Below are 12,157 nucleotides of genomic sequence, written 5' to 3' on the forward strand. Positions count from 1 at the left end.
ATTGGGTGAATGACATTTATTATGGTGTTGGTTCGGTACCACAAATTGAACTTTCCTTCCGCCTGAACGACCCATACATATCCCCCTCAGTATTCACGAGCAAAAGGAATTTTTATTCCTTGCTTGAATCGATCCATCGAACGCCATTCAATTGATCCATTCGCAAGAATACCTTCGGGGACTACTCAACGACTCCGATTTTATGAATTCTATGAACCGGATAAAAATCTTCTCTTTGCTTCATTTTTGGAGAAAAATATCGACAAATTTGTCGAACATTCTATTAAAAAATGAAAATATGTGCATCTACGGTATCTCTCTCGAAGTTAACTTGAAATTAAACTTTACCTCATCAGTTCACATCGAGGACTTTAGTGACTCATGTGCACGATAGCACAGTAGCAACGGGTGAAGTCATAGTTCGTGGTAAGACACAATACCAAGTCGCTACGTTACGTCGGCTGCTCGGGGAAATAGTTTGGAACATTGTTAATCCGAAACCGATATATGTTGCCGCGAGGTATTTTCGCCGATAATAACCACTAGCGAGTGAAAGAGAGAACAAGGCAGATAGTACGAAGGAGATGAAGGGAAAAAGAAAAAGACGAAGTGAAAAGGAAGACGAACCTTTCGCGGTCACGAAACAGCAACGGCGCAACGTTTGAAATTTTAACGACCCTTAACGGAAGATGAAACGAGCAAGAGAGAAGCCATCATCGCTGTCGCTTGCTACGATCATGCTTGATTTTTTCAAAGTACTTGCCACTTTCTCTTTTTCTCTTTCGCTTATCCAAGTTATCGACATTTTAAATTAGAAAGATATCGCGATATGAAAAATTGTACGTTTCGATGAAATATTTAAGAGCGTATCTATTTTTCGAATAGGACTTTTGTGAAGGTAAGGGAAAATCGCGTTTAAAGGAAAAAATAATAATAAAAGGAAGAAATAAAGGAAGAAAAGTTAAAGTAGATATAGAATGCCGCGTACACACGTGTATGTATCTAGGTCTAGGTATATTGTATATTTACGTGTACGCGCGCGTAGCTCGTGCAGTGTCCTTTGCCTTCCTTCCATCCGTTCGATCGGCCGTATGTTCGATACGTCGCTTCTGCATACACCCACGTATCACGATCGTAAGTGTATTTGCGCACAGTTTGTGTATATGCATCTATGTATGTACTACGTTTGTAGTTATGCATGTAACTTCGCATCTGAACAAGGAATTGATGCGAGAATGACGTTAACGCAAAACGATGCGACGGGAATACGATGAACGTCGGTTCTTAATCGATAGAAATGTTTGTAATGGTGATAAAATGTGCATCTAACGTAAGATCGAAAGATGACGGTGTAACGTTAGAAATGTCCGCGTAGAAAATTCAAGCGCACATCATATCAAACTTGTCGATTGTTAAGGAAATAAAGGTCGAGGATGGAACGACCGGTCGAATAATGTGCTCTATGTCACACGTTCCCACGTTAACATAAACATCCTATCTATTACTTCTATTAATATCTTCCCTATAATTACCATTTTTGTACCGACTACGGTATATCGGAGAAACCCACATTTGTAAATGGCTTTCAACGTTAACGCAAATATCCAAGAAAAATCATAAGAGTTAGGTTCAGGGATAATACCTCTATGATATTGCAGTTCCAGAATCGAACCCAAACGACAAATTATATTTTGATTTCTATATGCTTCAATGATCCTACTTAAATTGTATTCAACAGCTAAAAGAGACAGCTTTTACCGATACATATGGTATGATCCATTTCTATAAATTTTGTTACGTCGCAACACTTCTTATTCCGACTACTTTCTCGAATAGCATGCCATTATGTTAAACGAAAAAGGAACAGTAACGTGCACACCGGTGTATACAGCTACATATTCTTTTTATTTTTCTATGTTTTCTCGCGAATAAAAATAAAAGTAAAAATCTTGAAAATGCGTAAATTTTTTTATCGATATACTATACACAAAATAAAAACATAGGAGGAACCCTTGAACTATGATTTTGCCGGAGGAATTTACTCGTACTACTCGAAACAACGTTCTTTTATTCTGTAAGATCCCAGCGATTACACTTTTTACCTTCGATTTATTGGAAAACTCGTTGCTGTAGGGTTAAACAAAGCTAACAATGAGTCTTTGAACGATGAAAAAACGAAGCTTAGCGAGGCTACGTTGTTACACGTTGTCGTAAAAAGTGTAGCACACATTTGAAAGTTTTATTTAAATTATTATCTACGTGCGTTGTCAATGTCAAATAAATTTTGTATCGATCGGGAAACATAGTTAATTTTCAAAGATACCACTTCTCTTCGTTTTCTCATTTGACCAATAAGTTTCTAACATTTACGAGCTCCGATTTCTAACTTATGAATATTGAATAACGATTTACTGGCCTCTCTTTAATGTATCTTCAGCTGCATTTTAACGTGATATCTTGGGGATGGTTTTAAAGCAACACGAAATAGTAGTTCAAAGGAATACAATCTCGTATAAGGACGGACAATCGAGACACTGATTAAATTTAACGAAAATAACCCCCGTAGACCGTGGAAATATTTACGTTGCCTCGATTTTGCGCAGATTGCACCGTCCCGCTTTGGTACACCGAGTGAAACCAACGTGGTGAGAAGACACGAGATACTTCTCTTCGTCGAAAACACGACGCGTGACGTCAATACCGAAACAGAAAACTGACTTTCTTCCTACTTAAGTTTCACCATTGATACTCACCTTAGAAGCTTTTTTGCGAAAAGAAATGCTAACGGATGAAGTTCGTAAATCGAAATACGATAAAGCAGCAGCCCTGCATCAATCTTGAAACATCGCCTATCATCGACTACTTTTTCATGATTAACGTATCTACCTATTTGATTACATCAAACGTCAGATACATTTTTTTGATAATAAAATATTCTAAACAAGTTCGACTGTATTATTGCGAACAAGTAGGTACGTATGTGTATCAACAAAATCGCGGATTAATAACGGCAGATAAAAAGTAGATAAATAAAAAATAAAACAAATAATATCTAGCAAGAAATTCAGAGTATTTAGAGGTTTTATGAGAAATGAATGTGACAGAGAAGGTCGAAAAAATGGTTGATATTAAAGGAGAAATGTCATAACGCATTCTAAAATCGGGTCGCCTATTAAGAGCCAAACGCACTCTCTAGAAAGCCTCGAGCTTGTATCCATGGGTGTTAAGATTAAAGCGTCGGTGAGATTGTTGATATGTACTACTACTTGGTAGATATGTACGACGATAGACACTACTAACCATACGCGCCAAAAAATTAGTCGGAAGTTAGTACTTCTTTTGTAAAGAATCACATTGCATTGGACGTGACTTTGGAGAGCTTTAACGAGGTAGAAAGAAACGGAAGTCGATTGATCGGTGAGAAACTAGAGAAAGCCTTTGAGCCGGAAAGACGATGAAAGCCGCTCGGAAGCTGTCGTTTCGCGATTTAAAAGAGAGACAAAAAAAGAAATACGTCGGACGTCGGATAGGACGAGAGCCTCGCTTGTGTAGCGAAATTCGACGAGTCGTCGAGAGTTCGTCGTTACGATTTCATCGTGGGGATATGAAAGAATAAAAAAAAAAATAAGAAAAAAAATTAAGGAATAAAAAGAAACTCACCCGATGCAGCCAGGGCTATCGCCGCCATGAGTGTCCAATGTCTCATGTTTGCAAAGATAGAAACCGAGAAGCTCGCTCCTTTCTCGACCACAAGCACCACCACAAGCACCACTACCGGCTGCTCGCTGCTTCTTCTCCTCCGGCTAGTCTTCCTCCACCTCCTCCTCTTCCGCGTCCTCCTCCTCGTCCGGTTGTCTCCGCACGTGGCTGCAGGCGCGCCGAATAAAAGCGAACCGCTTAGACTCTCTCGACGACGATGGAAAGAAGCAATCCTCTTTTTTTCACCTGCTCCTGCTCCTTCTTCTTCCTCTTCCTCCTCCTCCTGCTCCGACTCTTCCTTCTGCTCCACTCTAATCTCAGGGTCCACCGAATGGTCGCAGATACCTCGAGCACGCCACTGACATCGTTCTTCCCGTTCTTCTATCGGGGGCACGTGATCGTGTCCACCACCGACGACGTACACCAGCAGCAAGAGCAACGTGTCCCTTCTTCTCGTATGCCGCCGCGCACGCACTAAGCCGGAGAACCACCGAAGCGCTTCCCTCGTGCTGCATCTTGCTGCATCGAGGACATATCTTTATTCCTCTCTCTTATTCTCAACCTTCCTTCTATCAGCTTATTCACGATAGCCGATTTTCACCGCGAGTTAGCTAATGCTCAACGCTAAAAGTAGAATCGAACGGAACCAGGAAGGTGAATCGTTAATCTCGCGATTGGACTCGACGAGGAGCCTTTCCTTCGTAAAATTTCTCGATCATCAGATCGAGCAAGCCGGCTACCTAGATACAATGTACCCTGTTTTCACCGAGCTCCGGAACGTTCACGATCGTCAGCAGTGGCAGCGGCGACGGCGGCAGCAGCGCCCGGACGCCGTCGTCTCGACTTGGCTACCCTTCATCGTTACCCTCTCGTCACCCTCACCACTACGTTACCGTCTGCGTCTTCGTCCTCGGCCTCCTCGTCTTTCTTTCTCCCTCTTTACCTACTCTTCGGCCCTACCACAATTTTCTCAACCCCTTCGATTCCCCCTCGATCTCACGAATGTCGTCGAGTCTTTCTCTCTACCTCTTTCTCTATCTTCAAAATACTGACATCAATGCCAGATACGTCCTCGCCGGCGGCCAACGCTGGACTGATTTTCATTTGGCTGCAGCGCCGCGCGGTATCGCCGCCACAGTTCTCTTTGGCGCTAGCGCTCTGGACAGATACGGGACTCCACCACCACCACCACCACCACCACCACCACCACCACCACCACCGTCGCCACCACCACCGTCGCCACCACCACCGTCGATGCACCTCCTCTCCTTCGTTCATCACTTTCTTTCCCTCTTTCTTTCTTTCTCTCTCTCATCCTCTCTCTTTCCTTTATCCACTCGTTAACCCCTTTCTCTCTTCAACCTAGCATCTCCTCCCTCTCTGTTCTTCAGACGCTCCCTCTCTGGTTCACCCCACATCTCGTCGTAGCATAACGGTACGGCGGGGTGACGGTATATCCACACCGTACGGATCTCTCATTCTCTCCCTTCGCCTACCTACTACCCTCTCCCACCCTTCTTTTGCTATAGTGCATGCCAACATCGCCGGAGAAGAGAGAATCGTTACTATGGCGAGATCAATATGATAGGACGGCGCATGCCTCGGTATCCTTATACTTGAACCCTTCGCCACTACTCACGCTACCCACGTCTTTCTCTTTCTCTTTCTCTTTCTCTTTCTCTCTCTCTCTCTCTCTCTCTCTCTCTCTTTCTCTTTATATCTCCCTCTCTACCTCCTCTTCTCCACCACCCTTCCATCTCAGCGCGCAGAGCAAAACGTGTGCCGGCGGATCGTAGGTGAGCACGACGTTGACTCAAGTCACTTCAGTCAACAGAGAGGTTCCTATGCGGGAGGACACCGTCTTCCATTCCTCTTAACGCCTCTATGCGCTGATTTTCTTCTACCCTTATCTTTTTGACACTACTTTTCCTTCTTTCCTCTATGGTCCTTCCAACGTTGTGTTCTAATTTTCTTCTGCCACGATTCAATTTACAAAATCGTATCGTCAAAAGAATACCCTTTGTTAAGAATCGATCAACGTGAATAAAGGAATTGATCAGAAGAAATCTATCCTTTCCAATATTAATACTTTCCTCGAAAAATATTATATCTAGTGTAATCGTAATTTGTTTAACATTCCTACCCGTTTTATCTAACCCGTTTGATTTAAATGCTCTTGAGTATTACCGAGGCATACCTGCTTGTTTCTCCATCAACAGACAGTTCATTAACAGTTACTATTAGCCACTAGTAAATTTAAGTTAAGTAATTCGATTAAGAAATGCTCGAATGAAATAATTATTGTACGAGCAAGTAAATGATAAATCGATATAACATAACACATAAAAGCATTTCCGATGGTCCAATGTTAATCGATAATTATGTTTCCTCTCTATCTTTCAGTACGCTAATTATAATTGCCCAAAGTTTAGCGATAAGCGATTTAACCATAGGAATTTCAGATTTTAGGCGAAATACATTTCGAGGAATAGTTTGAAGCATTTGAGAGGCCGATGAGGGTAGTGCAATGAGCAAGGAGTGTATACTTCCAAAGTTACATACAACGTGCAATTTCGCATTAACCATTAGCACAGTTACGTATAATTGGACCAAAGTCTACTATTCGCTGTCTTTCGTGAACTTAAGATTTCTTTTAAAGCCCGTAAGAACACTATCATTACGAAACTCACGAGTTTCAAATAAAATTAACAGGAAATGCCGAATGAGAAAAGGCGCGTTATTACATAGCACGTTCTTTCAACAACATCCTTTCTGCGGTTAATGATCTTTTTCTCGAAATTACATACACTTTTATTTTTTATTTTTCGTCGTTTACCTCGCCGTCGAAATATGAACAAAAAACCATCTGCATTGCGAAAAGACGTTAAGTTCTCCATTATTCAAGACACTGAAAAAAAAAAAATAAATCGAACGCTAACGAATCTTAAATATCTATGCGGTTGATAGCATATATATATACGTATATTCCTTTCGATAGAACAATAAGGTGAGAAATTTGGAGCATTAACAATTAATATCAAAACAGGGTCGTGATAAAAATCATTGGCAAATTGCTTCAGTGTCTTACCTCAATACTTTGCTTCAAGAGTTTATGTTAAACGTCACCTGCAAAGGAAAGTGTAAGTACTTACTTACAAATTGTCTTCCCCCTCATACCGACACGATGTCAAATACATTTAACTTACCAGAAAATATCTACAACATTCAGTTTCAGTTAAGACATAATTAGATAGTTTGAAAAGCTGTCGAAGAGACCGTCGTCGACTTCAAGCCCACGCGCGCGACCTTTTCAGTACTTCATATTTTACGTAACACGTCAACGATAATATTCACAACGGATGATCCGATTAAAATGATCAAGTTAAACAATATATATAATTTCGAATAATCCCCTATCGTTTGTAAGATTTGTTTTGTTCATTAATTTCTTAGGTATATACGATATCACCATTAATTCCTACAACTAGTACAACCTTCTCCTTTCACGAAATCTGACACCAATTCATAATTACATCCAAGTCATTATAAGCAAGTGCACCGTTAAAATGACATTAAATTTACGTCTCCGTTAAATCTACGATGCTTGCTTGACGGATTTGTTAATCTAACGAGGTAAATTATCTAATCTCATTCTATAACTTATATTTCTTATATCTTTCACGGTCAATCTAATAGATTAGACAAAATTGAATTACAGACTTATATTTTGAAAATATTCTAGAATTGCCGGTAAATGTACATTTACCAGATGTCTGCTCGTTAATAACATTTATAAAATAAAAATTCATGTTAATACGATTAACTTATAAACTAATTTTCATAACAATAGTCTACAATTATAATCTTTCGAATATTTTATTTTACGCAACACATAACAATGATTAAATATTTGTAAAGAGATTCGATTAAAATCTTATACTTGATCCCTATTACTTGTGATTACTGTTTCAAATAATCTCTCTGAAACTTGGTAATAATCATACGCGAACCATACGGCTTTACTTTATTTAAATATAACTTTTCTGATACAGATAAACGATACATTAGCTCGATTTATTCAGAATTACGAAGAAATAAACGTACACCTCTGTTTGAGATCGATGTCAACGCTAAAACATTCCTTTAACATCTTTCAACTCAAAGGAATCTCTTGGGTTACATGATAATACGTACAAACGCTTTCAAAGAACTTACAACAACCTGTCGCGCCGTAACGCACTTGGGAAAACCTGGGACGTGTCATCAAATGTTTCAAGAAAATAAATCTCTCAAGCTATAACTAGAAATACCTTGTCGTACTTAGTTTTCCAGTGAATTTTTGAAATTCCCTCGAGAAATATATGTATACTGTAAATGATATCGATATGTTATAGAAAATAATGAGATATACTATGCCACTTTTAGATGCGACATTTGTTATAGAATATATAATTTAAAAGTTATTATAAATGAACATTTTAAGCGCCTTACTAGACTTACATATATGCTGCCATTAAAATTATTTTTCATGTAAAATATTGCAAAAATTTGACGTAAATGCATATAGTAGAAAATCATGTCCGACACACAAAAAAAACAATTCTGGAAAAAATGCTAGTCTAATTGAATATAATTTTAATCATGCTACAAGTCATTTTACATCACACATATTTTTCTTATTTACAGAAAATATCACATTTACTAATCTGATACGAAATAAAGAAAGAGAAAACAAAAACTTCTTACCCCGTATTATACCGCAATCGTCACATAGTTAACATTTAACAGTACTTTTTAAAAGATTGTTATAGACATTATCGATAGTGCATAAGAGAGAAATTTACAAATATTATGTAAGGATGTCGCTAGTATGATAATCTAAAAGAAGCAAATATAAACAGTATGAAGCAAAAAGAATTTGGCATAGAACCGCAATAGCAGAAAAAAATAAATAAGCGCTCCTAATTTCTCACTAATTGCTCAATCAAAATCCACATATATAATGGCTCACTTTATTAATTAATTATTTAATTAGTTATTAATAATTGAAAAATATTAAACGTTTTTTCTCATTTCTAAGCAAAGCAATGAAGTTTTCTATTGTTTTTTGTTTTCTATCAATTGTTCACTTTTTGTTTGTCCGGCTCCTCTCCCAACTTTATTTTATTAAATATTTTTTATTTATCGTTAATTAGTTGAAAATAATTATTACACTTTGAATAATTATGAAATGGTGACCTCACGAGTAGGGGATATGTTGTACGCATGCGCATCAACAATTCAAGGCAAAAAAAATGAAAGTAAAGTTGGCATACCTGCAGGGGATATATTTAAAAGTGATTTCCAAAGTAACAACCTATAAGGTAGTGAAATGAAATAAGTTAATCGTTCATAATGTATAAACAATAGGTAAATATTTTCATTTTTTTCATTTCTTTCTGCTGTTGCGGTTCTATGCTAACTTTTTTGTGCTACAGTAAGTATATCTGTAAATTGCTAGAAAAACAATTACTAATTTTTTTAATTTGTTAAAACAAAAACAAACGTAAACTAATATTTTAATAAATATATTTATATAAATATTATGTAAATAACGTCCAATTATCGCAATTAGATGTAAAAAAATGTACTGATGTATTTTTTTGTAGCAAACGTTTAAAAGCAAATCTTTTTCAGGCCAATATCTTCATGAATACTTAAAATTAACTTCAAATTCATTACATTTTATAAAAGTATGAACATTTTTTAATTAATAACAAGAAACAATCACTATCTTACTTTGCAGTAAATAAGTATCGGAAAATAAAACCTTTTAATATCAGGAGCACTTCACAAACAAAAATTACGTAAACTTTATAATATCGTAATAATATCAGAACATATTTTTTTAATTGAATTTAAACAAAATTTGGACATAAATGCTTTATGTAATAAAACAGTTTTATGCGCAATGTTTGTATATAAAATCAATCTTTAAAAAACAAACTATGAAAATGTTTCAGTATATATATATCGATAAATATCTTATTATTACTTTAATAGCTACGACCGAAAAGAGTGTAAAATTTGGGTTTGTTTTTACAACTTGGATGAATACACTTGAAATTGTATAATGGTACAAAAGTTTGTGGCTGTTCAAAAGGTATACAAAGACTTTTTGCACCCATTGATAATGCTCCTGCTTCTTCACCCGCGTCATCTCTGTAATTATAGGAAAATAATATTATCATCACTCACGTAATATTCTATTCCAAATTTGCTATCCTTGTATGTATATAAATATTATTTACATATAAATGTATATAAATATGCATATCAATAACATAAGTTACCTCGCGCTGTCTGCTTTGATATTATCCTCACATGATACCTCTCCACAGAATGGCGATAGTAATAAATTCTTGTTATTTAATTCCACAATAAACAGTGCCCATTCTTCTACTTTCTTAATATGATCATCTAAAGTTTTCTTTGCTCTGTAAAAATTGAATAATTATTTATATTATTAATATTTACTTAACATTGTACTATTTATGACCACAATTTTTCCAAATTTAGCCCATTTTCTATTATAATAATATAAGAATAAATAATAATATATGCACGTACTTGTTTAACATACTAGATTGTATCTCATTAAGTAAATTGCGTAAGAAAACTACAGCTTCCTTCCTACTTGCTGTCGCTTTCTGACAATTGTCCCTACGTACAAATGTCACTTGATTTTTTTCGAGATCTTTGGGACCTAATTCAATCCTCACAGGTACACCTTTCAATTCCCAATGATTAAATTTCCATCCTGGTGTACGATTATTTCTATAATCAGATTTAATTCTTAAAGACTCGTCTTTGCTTAAATCATTCTCAAGTTTAAGACATTCTGACATTAATTGCTCTCTCTGTTGTAGAGTGGTCGTTGCAGTAATACCACATGGTACAATTACAGCTTGAATTGAAGCTACATTTGGAGGCAAAACTAAACCTTTGTCATCTCCATGTACCTAGCAATAAATACATTTTATTGGTTTAAAAATGTAAATATAATTACGCTGTTTTATGTTCTTACTAGCAATATCGATTTTCTTACACAATAAATTTTGGTAATATTCTAATTACTACAGGAATCATATGATATCTAGTATTAATTATAATGAATATTTACAAATATATCACATAATATTACCATGATCATAACTCCAATAGTACGAGTGGTCAAACCCCAGGAATTCTGATAAACGTAAGTTTTTTCCTCTCCCTCAACAGCTCCTTCAATTTGAATATTAAACATTTTCGAAAAGTTTTGTCCAAGGTGATGACTAGTGGCACCTTGTATTGCTCTTCCACTAGTTGAAATAAATGCTTCTACAGTAGTTGTATAATCACTACCAGCAAATTTTTCTTTTTCAGTTTTACGGCCTTTAATTACTGGCACAGCTAATAAGTCTTGATATACTTTAGCATACATATCTAAAATTACTAAGACTTCTTCCTCGGCATCCTTTTTATTAGCAAATACTGTATGTCCTTCTTGCCATAAAAATTCCCTTGTACGTAGAAATGGTTTAGGATCTTTAAACTCCCACCTCTATAAAATAAATTATTTAATATCATTTATAGAATAAGAATGCAATAAATTAACTGAAATTTATTCATATTTATGATTATAAATCTATAATTACCACAACGTTACTCCATTGATTGAGTCTGAGTGGAAGTTCTGTATCCGATCTTATCCATTTAGCATATGCCGGATACATGACTGTTTCTGAAGTAGGTCGAATAGCAATATGTTCTGCCATATCAGAATCTCCACATCTGGTAACCCATGCGACCTCCGGGGCAAAATCTGCAATATGAGCTTTTTCCTTTTCAAGTGCTGCTCGTGTTACAAACATTGGAAAGTAACATTCTTGTATTCCTAATTTTGTTATTTGTTTATCGAAATATTCCTTTATTGCCTTCCAAATCAGGAAACTCCATGGACGAAGAATATAACAACCTGATACATCATAATATTCAATCATTCCACTCTTTGTAATAACTTGAGAGTACCAATCAGCAAAATTTTCTTCTTTTTGTGCTTCTAATCCTAATCTTGTTCCAGTTTTAATACTATCTACATCTTTACTCTTTGTTTCATTATTTGTCATATTTTTATCAACTTTCTTTCCACTTTTTGCAGATTCATCTTTCTTTTTCTTTTTAGGTGTTGTCTCATTTTTTGACTTCCAATCAAAACCTGTTATTATTTTATAATCATTCTTCAAACTTAAAAGAATTTTCACTTCTTTATCAATGATAGATAGTTCTGTTCCTGTAATTTTTTTTAATTGCCTTACTTTGTCATCCTGTTTCTGTATTTCTTCAAATAATTTATCGTTAATTTTATTTTCAATTGATTTTGAAGTTGCATTAGTTTGTTCGGATTTCATTGGCTCCCATTCTTGACCTGTTGCAG

At 36.0% G+C, this 12,157-nt stretch overlaps 2 protein-coding genes across 3 annotated transcripts in view; both read right to left on the reverse strand.

Annotated features, from left to right (window-relative positions):
- LOC106785374 (neuronal acetylcholine receptor subunit alpha-7-like) overlaps positions 1 to 4,831 on the reverse strand; it is a 134,105-nt gene extending 129,274 nt beyond the window's left edge. Inside the window, exon 1 of one of the 2 annotated variants that reach the window (XM_014745766.1) lies at positions 3,661 to 4,831. In XM_014745766.1, coding sequence (XP_014601252.1) covers positions 3,661 to 3,706 — 46 coding nt within the window. In that variant the 5' untranslated portion in view covers positions 3,707 to 4,831. The remainder of the gene's footprint in view (positions 1 to 3,660) is intronic. The other variant, XM_014745767.1, reaches the window with a different exon arrangement.
- A 4,790-nt stretch (positions 4,832 to 9,621) lies between these two features.
- The window catches only part of LOC106785385 (bifunctional glutamate/proline--tRNA ligase), a gene marked incomplete in the record, with an annotated part of 6,964 nt that continues 4,428 nt past the window's right edge, over positions 9,622 to 12,157 (reverse strand). The window contains 5 exon segments of the mRNA XM_014745795.1: positions 9,622 to 9,900; positions 10,032 to 10,175; positions 10,309 to 10,700; positions 10,883 to 11,284; positions 11,379 to 12,157. Of these exon segments, the coding sequence (XP_014601281.1) occupies positions 9,735 to 9,900; positions 10,032 to 10,175; positions 10,309 to 10,700; positions 10,883 to 11,284; positions 11,379 to 12,157 (1,883 nt within the window).

This window comes from Polistes canadensis, unplaced genomic scaffold (genome assembly GCF_001313835.1).
Source record: "Polistes canadensis isolate GaletaPanama2010 unplaced genomic scaffold, ASM131383v1 scaffold_49, whole genome shotgun sequence".
Classification (NCBI taxonomy): domain Eukaryota; kingdom Metazoa; phylum Arthropoda; class Insecta; order Hymenoptera; family Vespidae; genus Polistes; species Polistes canadensis.